At 48.3% G+C, this 12582-nt stretch overlaps 1 protein-coding gene across 1 annotated transcript in view; it reads left to right on the top strand.

Annotated features, from left to right (window-relative positions):
* Positions 1 to 10234, top strand: part of LOC146822696 (uncharacterized) — a 94849-nt gene extending 84615 nt beyond the window's left edge. The window contains exon 5 of the mRNA XM_085606271.1: positions 10052 to 10234. Coding sequence (XP_085462397.1) covers positions 10052 to 10234 — 183 coding nt within the window. The remainder of the gene's footprint in view (positions 1 to 10051) is intronic.
* Positions 10235 to 12582: the final 2348 nt, after the last annotated feature.

Raw genomic sequence — 12582 nt, 5'->3', positions numbered from 1 at the left:
TTTGTGATTTCATGCTGCTATCTTCGTGTTCTCTGCTCTTACCCGCACTTTAAAAACAATCATACGCTTTTTTGCACATTTCTGACTTTTACTTGCCTCTATCTCGGGGACGCCGGCTTCGGCGAGGGTTGGAGGGATTTCCGGGCTCTGTGGGCGCCATCTTTTTTGCTCTCAGGTCAGCGCTCTAGTTGTCCATGAGCACAGGGGGCATTTAATGCGCGCTGAGAGGACGCGCAGCGCCTGAGGGTTTGACATTTTGTCAGTCTTTGAGTGTTTTGCCCTGCGTGATGTTGCTTTTAAACAACAGTCATTTTTAGAATTATATTGTTGACCTTTTAATCAATTGCTGCTATTTTGTGATTTCATGCTGCTATCTTCGTGTTCTCTGCTCTTACCCGCACTTTAAAAACAATCATACGCTTTTTTGCACATTTCTGACTTTTACTTGCCTCTATCTCGGGGACGCCGGCTTCGGCGAGGGTTGGAGGGATTTCCAGGCTCTGTGAGCGCCATCTTTTTTGCTCTCAGGTCAGCGCTCTAGTTGTCCGTGAGCACAGGGGGCATTTAATGCGCGCTGAGAGGACGCGCAGCGGACGCGCGCAGTGGGCGCGCCGCTGGCACGCCGAAGGCGCGCCTAAGGCAAGCCCGTCTGCGCCCGTCCGCGCCCCGACGGCGCCCGGCGCACCGGAGGCTCCCGCCTGTGCCCACGCGCCTTATGGGCCGGTGGTGCCGATTTCATACTCCGGGGCAGCGCTTAGGGCTCTTGACCGGTTTGTTTGCCGCAATCCTCATTCTTTGGATGCGGCTGAGAGGCACCTGGGAACCTGCCGCTTGTGTGGATATCGACTAGGGGCAGGGGGCTCCTCCTCCTTTCCCCCGGGTCCCTCTGAACGGTCTAAGCCTGCCATGTTTTCTGCGGCACTTATTAATGTACGCTCGCTGAACAAACATCATACGGACGTCTTTGAGTTGCTTGAGGACGGCACCTTAGACATGTTGTTCCTCACGGAGACGTGGCTGGACCCATTTTCTACTCCGATAGTGGCGATGGCGATCCCTGTGGGCTATAAGATTCTTAGAGCTGATCGTCAGGGTTCTAGGGGAGGAGGTGTTGCTGTTATATACAAGGACCGGTGGGTTCTGCATCTAGGTGATTCTGGGGACTGGGTAGGCTGCGAAGCACTAGATTTCAGTGCCCGCCTGTCAGCCCACTTCACTCTGGGGGTTTCCCTTATTTATCGACCCCCCGGCCCATCCAACCCCTTTCTTCTGGCGTGTGGTGATGCTCTCACCTCTAGAGCAGCTAGGTTTTCTCATTATTTGGTCCTTGGTGATCTGAATTTTCATTTGGTTACGCCAGGGGTTGGAGATGCCTCTGTTCTGCTGGACAATCTGCACATGGTCCAACTTGCCCAGCATGTCGTCCTCCCTACCCATCGGGCTGGCCATATACTGGACCCGATCTGTTCCAACTTTCCCATTTTGGTGCGTGAGCCCCGCCCTGTGTCATGGTCCGATCATTTTCTATCTTCCTTCTCCTGGTCCATCGCCAGGGCGGAGGCCCAAGCACCTGTTTTCCTTAAACCCGTCTTCAGGAGAGTGGACCCCCTGATTCTGGCTCATGCTCTTGACATTTCTCGCCCTTCACTGTCCGGGGATCTGGAGGATTGTTTATCCAGGTTTACAGGCTGGGTGTCTGGAGCGGTCAATTCTATCACCTCCTCCCGTCCTATCAGACCTGCCAGAATCACTCCCTCTAAACCCTGGTTAACGCCCGCTCTTAAGTTGCTCAAACAGGAGTGTAAAATTCTGGAGCGTGACTGGCGCAGGAGCAGCTTCTGCCCGGCGGCCAAAAGTCGGCTTAGAACTGTCCAGAGATCATATTATGCCTCCATCTCGGAGGCTAAAGGTCTCTTCTACTCCTCCCGCATCGAGGCTGCCAGGAATAATTCGAAGGAATTATTTTCCATAGTTCAGAGTTTTACCTCCCCGGCAGCCCAGATTAATGCGGCTCCTGCCTCGTTTGATTGGTGTAACACTCTTTCAGGCGCCTTCAGCGACAAAATATTGGCTATTCAGGCATCTTTTCCCCCCATGTATGCGTCTCGCCTGACTTGCTGCCGGTGCGCCCGGTACCCTTTACCGTGTTGTCTGCTTTTTCTCCAGTGTATCCGTTGGATAGTCTGAAAATCCTCAGAGGTCTCAAATCTGGGTCCCCGGCTGATGCCTGTCCGGCTCGACTCCTTGCAGCAGTTGCGGATAACATCTATTTGGAAGTTAATCACATTGTTAACCTCTCTCTTCAGACTATGGTGGTTCCCCAAGTCTGGAAAGAGGCCAAGATTTTGCCGCTACTCAAAAAACCTATCTTGGATCCGCGCGATCCCGTGAACTACCGTCCTATTTCCCTCCTACCAGCGATGGCTAAGATCTGTGAGAAGGCGGTGCTCAATCAATTGTCTAATTTTGTGGAGGCTGAGGGTCTTCTCCACCCATCACAATCTGGGTTCCGGTCGGGCCATTGCACGGAGACAGTTCTTGTCGAGGTCGTGGAGGCCATCCGGACTTGCCTTGACACAGGGGGTAGGGCCGCCTTGATTCTATTGGATCTCTCGGCGGCCTTTGACACGGTCCCACACGATCTTTTGCTGTACCGCCTTGCTGAGATCGGTGTTTCAGGGGCCGTGTGGGGTTGGCTTAAGTCTTTCCTTGAGGATAGGGTCGAGCAGATCTGGCTCTCGCCTTGCCATTCCTCCCCTCGCCCGGTCACTACGGGTGTCCCGCAGGGCTCTTCCCTGAGCCCTTTGCTTTTCAACATTTATGTCACGCCTCTGATTCATCTGGCTGAAGCACTGGGCGCCAAGGTAATGGCTTACGCTGATGACACTCAGCTGCTTTTTACCTGGGATAAGGCGGTCAGCTCAGCGCTGGGTGCCCAACAGTGTCTGCGTTCCGTCTTTGCCTGGCTGGCAGGGGCGCAGCTTAAGTGTAATGACCAAAAATCGGAAATTTTGCTCTTTGGCTCATTTCCCTCTAATTTCCTGTCTCAGCTTTGGCCTCAGGAGCTCTCCCTCCCCTCGTCTGAGGGTCGGCCCTCTAAGAACCTTGGCGTTTGGTTTGAGGAGAGTCTGCTGTTTGCCACCCAGGTTAAGAAAACTGCTGGCTGCTGCTTTGGACTTATTAAAACGTTGAGAAAGTTCTTTCCTCTCCTTCCGCAGGCAGCCAGAGTTACAGTTACCTGCGCGCTGATTCTTTCCCGGCTTGATTATGCCAACTCCCTCTACATCGGCTCGCCTGGATACCTCATCAAGAAACTGCAGACAGTCCAGAACACCGCTGCCAGACTGCTACTGGGCCTTTCCTCTAGGATGAGTGTTTCCTCTCATCTGATTGCCCTCCACTGGCTTCCAGTAGCGGCCAGAATCAAATACAAAGCGTTGGTTCTGGCTCACCGTGCCCTTCATGGCCATGGTCCTCTCTACCTCCAGAAACGTTTTTCTTTTTACGCCCCTGCACGGGCCTTGCGCTCGGCCTCTCTGGGCCTGGCCCTGGTTCCCAGATTCAGACTTGAGAGGATGGGAGGTTGTTCTCTGGCGGTTAGAGCTAGTAAGGCCTGGAATGCCCTCCCCCCTGCTCTTCGTCTCACTCAGGAGCTTGCTGCCTTTAAAAGGAAGCTGAAAACATTTCTCTTTGTCTGATATCTTTTGTCTGTCTCAGGTTTCGCGCCGGGATACTCATGAGTAGCCGAGCGCGTTATAAATGGAATATAACATAACATAACATAACATAACATAACAACAAATACAATTGTTATCAAATGTATTAAGAATGTTCCATAAAGAAAATAATTCCTGTTTTAAGAATGGGGAGAGAATATAGTGTCTGTCACAACCCATAAAGGGTTCTAGTTCGAGAGAGAGTGGGAGTGCAAACATAAAGCTTCTGCATTAACATAAACTCAAAGAAATCAATAATCGATCAAAAGCAGAACTTCCTTTAAAGGTCAAGAAACTCAATAGATTCTCAAAATGGCTTGGAGTAGGGATTGATGTAGGTGAAGTGAAAAGGCAGGTCTGAGTCTACTCTAGGAAAACACTCTATTATAGACAAAGCATTCTGAAGCCTCTGCAACATGTTGCTTCTTTGGTCTTAGGTCAGCCAATCAGCTTTCGATGCTTTCAAGGGAACAGGATCACTCCTCATCTTCTCCCAAGAATACAAAAGTCCGCAGATAGCAATGTCTAAGTTTTCAACTAAGTTGTATCATTTCTAAATTTCATAGGAAGTATTCTCCCATTCAAGCCTACTTTCCAACATATAAGCTACAATTCTAACCTTCTAATATTTCAAGTTTATCCATTTGCTAACAATGGCCTGTGTTGAAGTTCAAACATAATTATAAAGAAAAGAAAACATTTAGCACAGCAACCATTCATTTTCTTTAGAAATACTGCATTTTAATGGGTGAATTTCATTAACTCACTAAATGACAAATTCTAATCATGAGTTAACAGTGATTTTTGTATAAGTAGAAACATTCTTCAGAGTTAGATTAACACATTTGTGCAACAATTTTTTATTATAAAAAAACAGGTCCATGGGAAGGTAAAGAAATAAACATTTTGTGGGCGCTTAAGCATTTCTGATCATGCCAGCTTGTCAGGCAATACAGCCATTCGAGGCCTAGTATGAATAAATATTGTTGCCTGCTGCAATTTTTACATTTAAACACATTTTTTTTTTCATTAAAACCTATACGTTAATTCTGCACATTTGATTATTAACGATATTATTTTCTCAATTATTTTTAAATGCTACCCTAGTGGCAATGTTTAATGGATACATGGTCTTAAAGAGGCCAAGGAGGTCAGGTTCCAATGCCCTAAATGAGAAGACAGAAATTTTTGTTTTGAAGAACAAACCTTTGCCTATTAGGGAGTTATTATAGGTCTGATTGCCAGGAAGTGCCATGACAAGAGTGAGTTAGCAGCACAGGTGTTTACAGTATTTACACCCCTGCCTTCCCAATCACACTTGGAGAATAATGCATCTTCCTACAGGATCAATAATCCAGCAATTGACTGGCAGAGAAAAGCTCTTAGAGTAGAAATCATTATCTTTAGCACACTAAAGAAAGGCAGACATTCTCCTGGATAAATGCCTACCACCAGCCTCCTAAGCAATTTTATTTAATAGATATGTTTGACTCACTTTTTGCTATTGTAGAAAGAAAAAGTACTTTCCTCATGAACCTTGTTTAGGCCTTATTCCAAAATATTTCTTTCAGACATCTTATTTGTAGCAAGGAATTATGTGCATTAAAATATATCTCATTGGCATGCACAAAACGATAAATATGTGGCTCATAATATTTCAAGCCTGCCAACGCACACTGTGTTGCTGCGTGACGGTTTTAGGTCTCATCACACAGTTGCATAGTGAAGAATCACAATTGTACAGTGATGTGGAAACACATGCACTAAAGGGGTTTCCAACTCAGGTGTGAACTTTCTGCACAGCTGGTTCCAATTTAAACCCCCTCAGTATATGGTAGGTCCTGTCAAATGTCTTCTTTAGCGCCATGTGTAAAGGTAGTTGTGACCGTTTAGATAGAGCACAGTGTGGAGGCGTAGCCAAGATGGCAGCCACATCGGATGTGTGATAGGAAACTCTGATGCAGGCCCGCACAATATCCTGAGGCATCCTGGATACACTGGCCTGTAAACTCTGCTGCAATGGATCCGATTCCCTGGGATCTGGTTGGCGAGAGATTAGTGGAAATCCTACCCCTCACAGAGCTCCGAGGGCTGAAAAAATCCTGGCTGGTTGCCGCACCGCACTGCTGCGCTTGACCCACTGTTGGTGAGGCTCTGGTAAACGACCCCGATGATAAGAGGGGGCTGTGCCACGGCTAGAGGGGGTTGAGGGCCTCCAGCGAATTACTCCACGGCTGGCGAGACACTGCTTGCTGTCTCCCCATTGACTCTGGTGGACCGTGATGACCTGCCACTTAATGAGCCACCAAGGATGGGAACTAGTGGCGGGTGCTGCTGTGCAGGGCAGTGAGACTGCACTGGAGACATGGCATGCCCCCTTCATGCTGGGCCCCCTCAGACAGTGCTCCTTGTGGACCAATTTGTACAGGGTATAGATGGCCCCACACAGTGAGATTACAGGCCAGTGGCAGGTGGTTACAGAGTGAAGGCCCTGCCTGCCATACTGTGAATATCGACTGCAGCACACTTGGGCCTGTTCTTCTAGAATCCCTCACAGCAGGAGGCTACCTGGGTTTCCTGAGAGAAGCCGGCAGGGACAGGGACACGTCACCTGGAGCTTCAGAGCCCCTGGAGCCCTAGAGCTGCTACAACCACCCCCCCCCCCACCCCATGCAACGAGGTTTCACCAACCAGGCAAGTCGATTGAAACCCATCCGCTGTTGTCTTGGAGACTTGCTCACTTCCCCACCTCTCCTCTGATTCTGCTTGCTGGAGTGGAAATTGCTGGGTGGCTGTACCTGTGCCCCCACTGGTGCGGGGGGGGGGCTGCCTTTACCCCCCTGAACCCAGGGGACTGTTCAGGGAGTGAACATGGAGGCACTGTAAGGACTAGAGTGGAAGAACCTGTGCTGGTGCTTTCTGGTGCACATGATTATTCAGCTCTCCTCGCACCCTCTGCACCAATAGTATCTGCACTAGACTGCAGCAAATTCAGGCATAGGATCTGGTGGGGGAGTAGATGAGCAACTGATTTTGCCACTGGATTCCAATGTTCTAATAGAAGATAACTTATACCAGAAGGCCCAAGGGCGGGGAACAATAACCTCCTCACATCATACTCCCCTTCCACAGCGCCAGTTGATCTCATTGGTGCTGTATTGGAGATTTGTGACAGTGAAACCCTAGAACACCAAGACTATGGCCACTGACGCTGTTGGGGCTTCACATCCACAGAACTTTCCCTGAGTAGTCCCTCAGTGCTTTGAGTTATCTGGAGGCCACCCTACGCAGGCACTCAACACAATCCGAGAAGGTGCTCCATGTATTTGGGACACTAAAACCTCCTTGGAAGTCAAACTCTACACTGTCTACCTGTATGTCAACCTTCACAGAGCAGATCAACTGAATCTAATGGAGAGGGTAGATGAAGTGGTGTCCTCTGTGACCACCATGCGCAAATGAAACTCTTGAAAGATGAGGTCTCCACTCTTCATCGATTAACGGAAGACAACGAGGGCCATTGGAGAAGAAACAGCGTTCACTTTTTGGGATTCCTGAATGCTCGGAAGTCCCCAGTGTTGAGCTCTTTCTCGAAAACTGACTGCTCATCACGGTGCTGGAGGGTAGCGGCCCCAAGTTTTTCAATGAAGAACAGGTCCACCGTACACCGGGCAGACTACCATCGATGGGAGCCCCTCCACACCTCATGATCGCTCGATTTCTGTACTACAGAGACAGGGTTCTCATTCTCCAACTGTTCAGATTGAAAGGCCCATGGAAGTTTGAGAGGGGCTCATCTCTGCATACCCAGACTTCACTATGGAAGGCTAATGCCTACGCAACTCCTATAATGTGGTCAAACATCACCTCTGGGAGCTAGAGATCAAATATTCATTGACATACCCTGCTAAAAATAAAATAAGGCATGGCGACACATCCTACTTCTTTTCTTTCCCTGAAGACGTGTGGACCTGGCTCCATGCTAAAGTTTTGGTAACCAATACCACTGATGCTCAGACACAGTGCCAGTGACTCATACCTGGAACCCAATGAGGGCAGTATCCCGGGAAATCCATCCCTGTAACACTGTGTTCCCTTCCCGGAGGGCATGCAGAAAACACAACTTTAATTCCCTGCCAACAATCTTCTGGGCAGGGAACACAGCTTTGCAACTGCCCAATTGGAGCAGAGAAAAAGTTGCCCCTGCCTGTGCAGGAGCAAAGAAATTAAGCTGGCACCTGCTGTACCCAGAATGGGTGTTAGCTTGGATCTGAGCAAGGGCCGCATGGGGCATTGGGGCTACCCCGTGGCCCTAAACTTTAAAAACAAGATGTTCGTGTCCAAAGTGAAATGGCCAGCTCCTGCCAGCAGCACAATGAGTGCTGGCTGGTGGAGCTACATGGGGCCGAGAGGGCCTTGGGGATCCCTACATGGCACCCAACATGTCAGTATGTTGTAGGTGCCCCGGGTGGGCCCCGCGTATGAATTGAACAAATGAATGTCTCAGCGTAGGCCGTTTACAAAACTATAACTTTGGGAGTGGAGATGGTGATTCATGTTCCTAGTGCTTGGTCACAGCCACTTGTGAGAATAACAAATACCACGACCTATATCACGAAATTGGGGGGGGGCCATACCGAATCCTCAAAAGGATTAATGCAAGTGAATTCATGATACATTTCATTTGTGATATTTGAGCACTATGAGATAATGAAAACCAAGCAGAGTAAGTGGGAATTGGCAGCAAAACAAGCATTTTCATATGTGCCCTTGCTAAATAACAGGAGGAAATGTTAATCCATCCGTATGTTCTCAATCGTAGATCATAAGAGAATTATAGAAAGCGTGAATTGTTGAATCAACGGTGGGAGATGACCTCGCACACAAAATATAGGGGATTTGGCCGGACTCCTCGAGGTCTACGAATTATGATTTTACCATCATATGATGACATGAACCCTGATCTGTTAAAAGAATGATGTACTGATGTAGAGGATGGCTCAATGAAACTAATGGGTACTCTGATTAAGTATGCTAAATAAAGAGGGAATCTCAGATTATGAAAATTAAAGAGCTCACAAAGGAATTAGAGCCACATAAATATGATGAGATAGTGAAAGATGTGTTACTCAAGATGGAAAAGAGACTGGAAAAAACTGATGATGAGCTGCATGAGGGAAAAATGAGGAAATTCAAGTATGATTTACTGGAATATCAATATGGTTGGGCTCACAGGTTTTCTGAAACGTTTGATATAACACTATGAAGGATAAGGCAGACCAACTATGTAGGAAGCTGGCTCTTTATATGGTATACCAAAAGAGGGATAATGCGCAAAGAGTCCAGGGGTCCTATTATAAATAGGGTGCACTTTTCCTGGTTGCGCCACAGTGCACCTTTAAGCAGGTGCGCCAGGTGCAAACAGGAAAAGTGAGCCTTATCATAAAATAACATAAAACGTATTTGTATGAGCACATTCTCCCAGAAGGGTATCTTGGCACTGAATAACAGATGTTTATTGTTACCCAACTCAATGGTACTCATCATGTAGAATGTGCTGCCCTTGGGCAGCAGTGAACTTGAGTTGCCCTAGGGGCGGCACATTCAAGTGAAATAGGGACCAGCTGTTAAAAAGCTGATCTGTGTTTCTCTTTGTAGGCGGCAACCTGCCTGCACTTTAATGTGTGATTTGGGATCCCCCTGAAGGCGAGTGCACTGCACCTGCTTGCTAGGGGATGCCTGTGGCCCACAGGACCCTCTTTTCCCCTCCCAGAGGGCTGTCGTTCTTTTAGGTGGTGCACTGTCAGTGCACGTCCCAACAGCTTCTTTGTTTTTGCACCCGCATCTATAATACGGCAGGGGTGCAGAGGCAAAGGGATTTACTCATTTGCATGGTGCTATGCGCCAAATGAGGGAATGTCCCCTAGTGAAAGTGCTGGCGCTACATGTGTGCCGGTGCTATATGTATTATAGAAGGGGCCGCACAAGTGTCTGCGGCCCCTGCTGTAATACCAATGTACCCTAGGGGTGCGCAAAGCAGACGTAAATGCTTGTCGCACCCCAGGGCATATTCTGTAATACAGCCCCAGGTATTCCCTTACTAGTGGACAGGGGATTGCTCTAGCAATCCTAAGGTGTTCATTTAAGGTGCAGTGAGGTTGAGCAGCTTAGGCTTATCAGAGAAGAGTGTTATACATCTACGAATACACAGAATAGTCTATAAATGATGCACAAGACTCAATAAGGGATTGTACCTGGGAGAGCCATGCTACTCCAGGAACGTGGTGGGACAGCTCGTGTTGTCACTGGTTTCCAGCTCTCTTTCTCCTTTACAGCTGGATGTAGCAATTCTTTCGTTGGGGACTGCCTGCGGGAAGTCTTCGCTCAATGTCTGTTTCTCTACCGTCCTCTCCTCTCGATTGCTCCTCTTCATTCGTGACGATGACGACTGTCCTCTTGGTGATTTAAGTTTTCAAACGATTGCGGCTTGGATAGCCGACGGCTATTTGTTCTTGTAATCAGTGACATCACTAGAGGTGGAATCCAGGAAGTCTCTTTCCTTAAATGAGCCCTCTTCTTTAAAGCCGGATTCCATCTCTTGAATGGTAATATGTGGTTCTGAAAATAGAGATGAGAAACAGAAGGAGGTAGTGGGTCATCTTCCTCTTACCTCTAATCCAGTACACTGAAGGGTCCTGTTGCTTCGTGACAGGGATCCATGCCAATTTATAAAAATAACATGTATCTTTATGTAACTTTTTGCACCAAGATCATCAAAATCCAATAAGTAATTTTTAAAATAGCTGGTATGTAGTAACCAGGTTGTTGATACTCTAAATCATAATTGGAGCACTTAGCGTCATGTTAACCTAGTGAGAAAACATATGCTGCATTCAGTCAATTAACAATAAATTACGGGACCAATCTTTTGGACTTAAGGTGTATATAGGGCTGGGTCCAAGGTAGCACCAAGTGATCACCCGCGGCCGGGAGCAGAGGTGCAACTCAGCATCAGGTGCCCAATGTTATCCTATGGGTGCAAAACGTACTGCATTCGGGTACTTCACAGCGACTTACTGGACCAGTTTCCTAGACTTGAGGTGACTAAGGAGCAAGGTCAGAGACAGCACCAACATGTCACCTCGGGCAGCACTGGGGTGGACGGGAGCAGAGGTGCTTTTCAGCGTTGGGGCCCAATGTTTTCCTATAGGGATCGTCTTGTCGAAAAGAGGTTGCAGGCTTAAAATGGGAAACCTGTTAAGCTGAACCAATAAGTGGGCTCAGCTCTCAGGATGCTAGGGAACATGGGGACACCTTTGGTCCTCTTTTCCATGGGCCAGGAGCAAAGGGTGCAGAGGTGTTTTCAGGTGTCGGGTTCTCATCATCCGGGAGCAGTTGCTGTAGAGGGGGCCTTAAAACAGAGGCTGCAGGCAGTGTGGGAGAGTTTATGAGGGGCAAAACCAAAGTGGACTCTATCTCTTGAGGGCTCAGCGACCACACTGAAACCATTGGGCCATTTCAGCTCTGGCTGGGAATCACTGGTGCAGTGATGCTTTGAGCATCGGACATTAACAGTTCTGAAGTCTCTCAGTCTTCTTTGGGGTGCCTGCAGAATGCAGGGAAACAGCACAGCTGCCCCACAGGAGCCTTTGAGTCTTTATTGAAGGCAGGAAGTCCTCCCAGGCTTTCCAGACATGACAGCTTGCAGGACAAGATGACTTTGGCACAGTTTGACCGGGATACAACAGACAGGCTGGCAAATCAGGGGCAAAGTCAGATGTTGTTCCTTAGTCTTTGCTTTTGTGTGTTCTTTTTTGTAGGCCATCAAGATTACCTGGCGCAAGGCCTCCCCTAAATACTGAATGTGGAGGTGTTAGGGGAGTATGGGGTAGCAGCCAACGGGCTACTTACTCATGGGGTCACTATGCCCTCTATTTGACTACTTCCTGGGGGAAGTTGGCATAACCCTGTCCCACAAATCCTAAATTTGCCATCACAAATATGGCAACTTCTGAAACATTGCATCCACTTCATGTAGCCCAGTTCAGGGGTGTTACTTGCCTGAGGGTGGACAAGCCTGTCTTGCCATGCTAATTTTCCGACCTGTCCAGGTGCCAAGGGCGCTGGACAAGGGGCATCAGTTTTTTTTTCCTGTGAGAGAAACCAGGTTCACATACCAAAGGCAGTGGGCCTTTTTGAAGCTCCCAGCCTTGGAATGCTTATCAGCAGATCATCCTGTGTCAGGGATGCAAGGCACCCCTTGCTCGAGCAAACATAGTTTATGGCTCCTGGAGAGCAGAGGCCCTCACCCTTGGGGGTCAGCCACCTGTGTCTGGTGGAAGGCTAATGCCAGTCTGCACCAGGGACTTGAAGGGTTTTCACAGGGCACCTCCAGGGTGCCCTCAGTGTGCATTAATTATTAAATGCAGCCCTGGCGTCAGTGTGAGTGTATTAACACAGGATGCTTGATACCAAACATCTCTATTTTCAGTGAAGCCATCATGTAGCCGGGTAACTCATTTTCCCCAGTGTCTTGCATATGCTTTAAAATGGCTTCCCTGTTACCTTGTACTGGCAGTATAGGAACTGACCAGCAGAGGGGCATAACTGCTCATGCAGATATGTCCTCAAATGTAATATAAGACATCATGCCTTAGGGCTGTAAGTCCTGCTGTAGGGGGGACTTGCTAATATTGCATGCAGTGTTAGGGGACATGGCACACAGGGATGTGTGTCATGTAGTGTTTTCACTTTTGTCTGCACCAAGAGCCTGTAGTGGTAGTTTGCATGAGCTTGGTAAGGGGTCCTTCAGGGTGGCACTATTCGTTCTGCAGCCCTTAGGGACCCTCTTTAGTGCCTCAGGCCC

The sequence above is a fragment of the Triturus cristatus genome, chromosome 5_2 (assembly GCF_964204655.1).
Source record: "Triturus cristatus chromosome 5_2, aTriCri1.1, whole genome shotgun sequence".
Lineage (NCBI taxonomy): Eukaryota > Metazoa > Chordata > Amphibia > Caudata > Salamandridae > Triturus > Triturus cristatus.
Note: the sequence above shows the minus strand (reverse complement) of the source record. Positions and strands in the feature narration are given on the sequence as shown.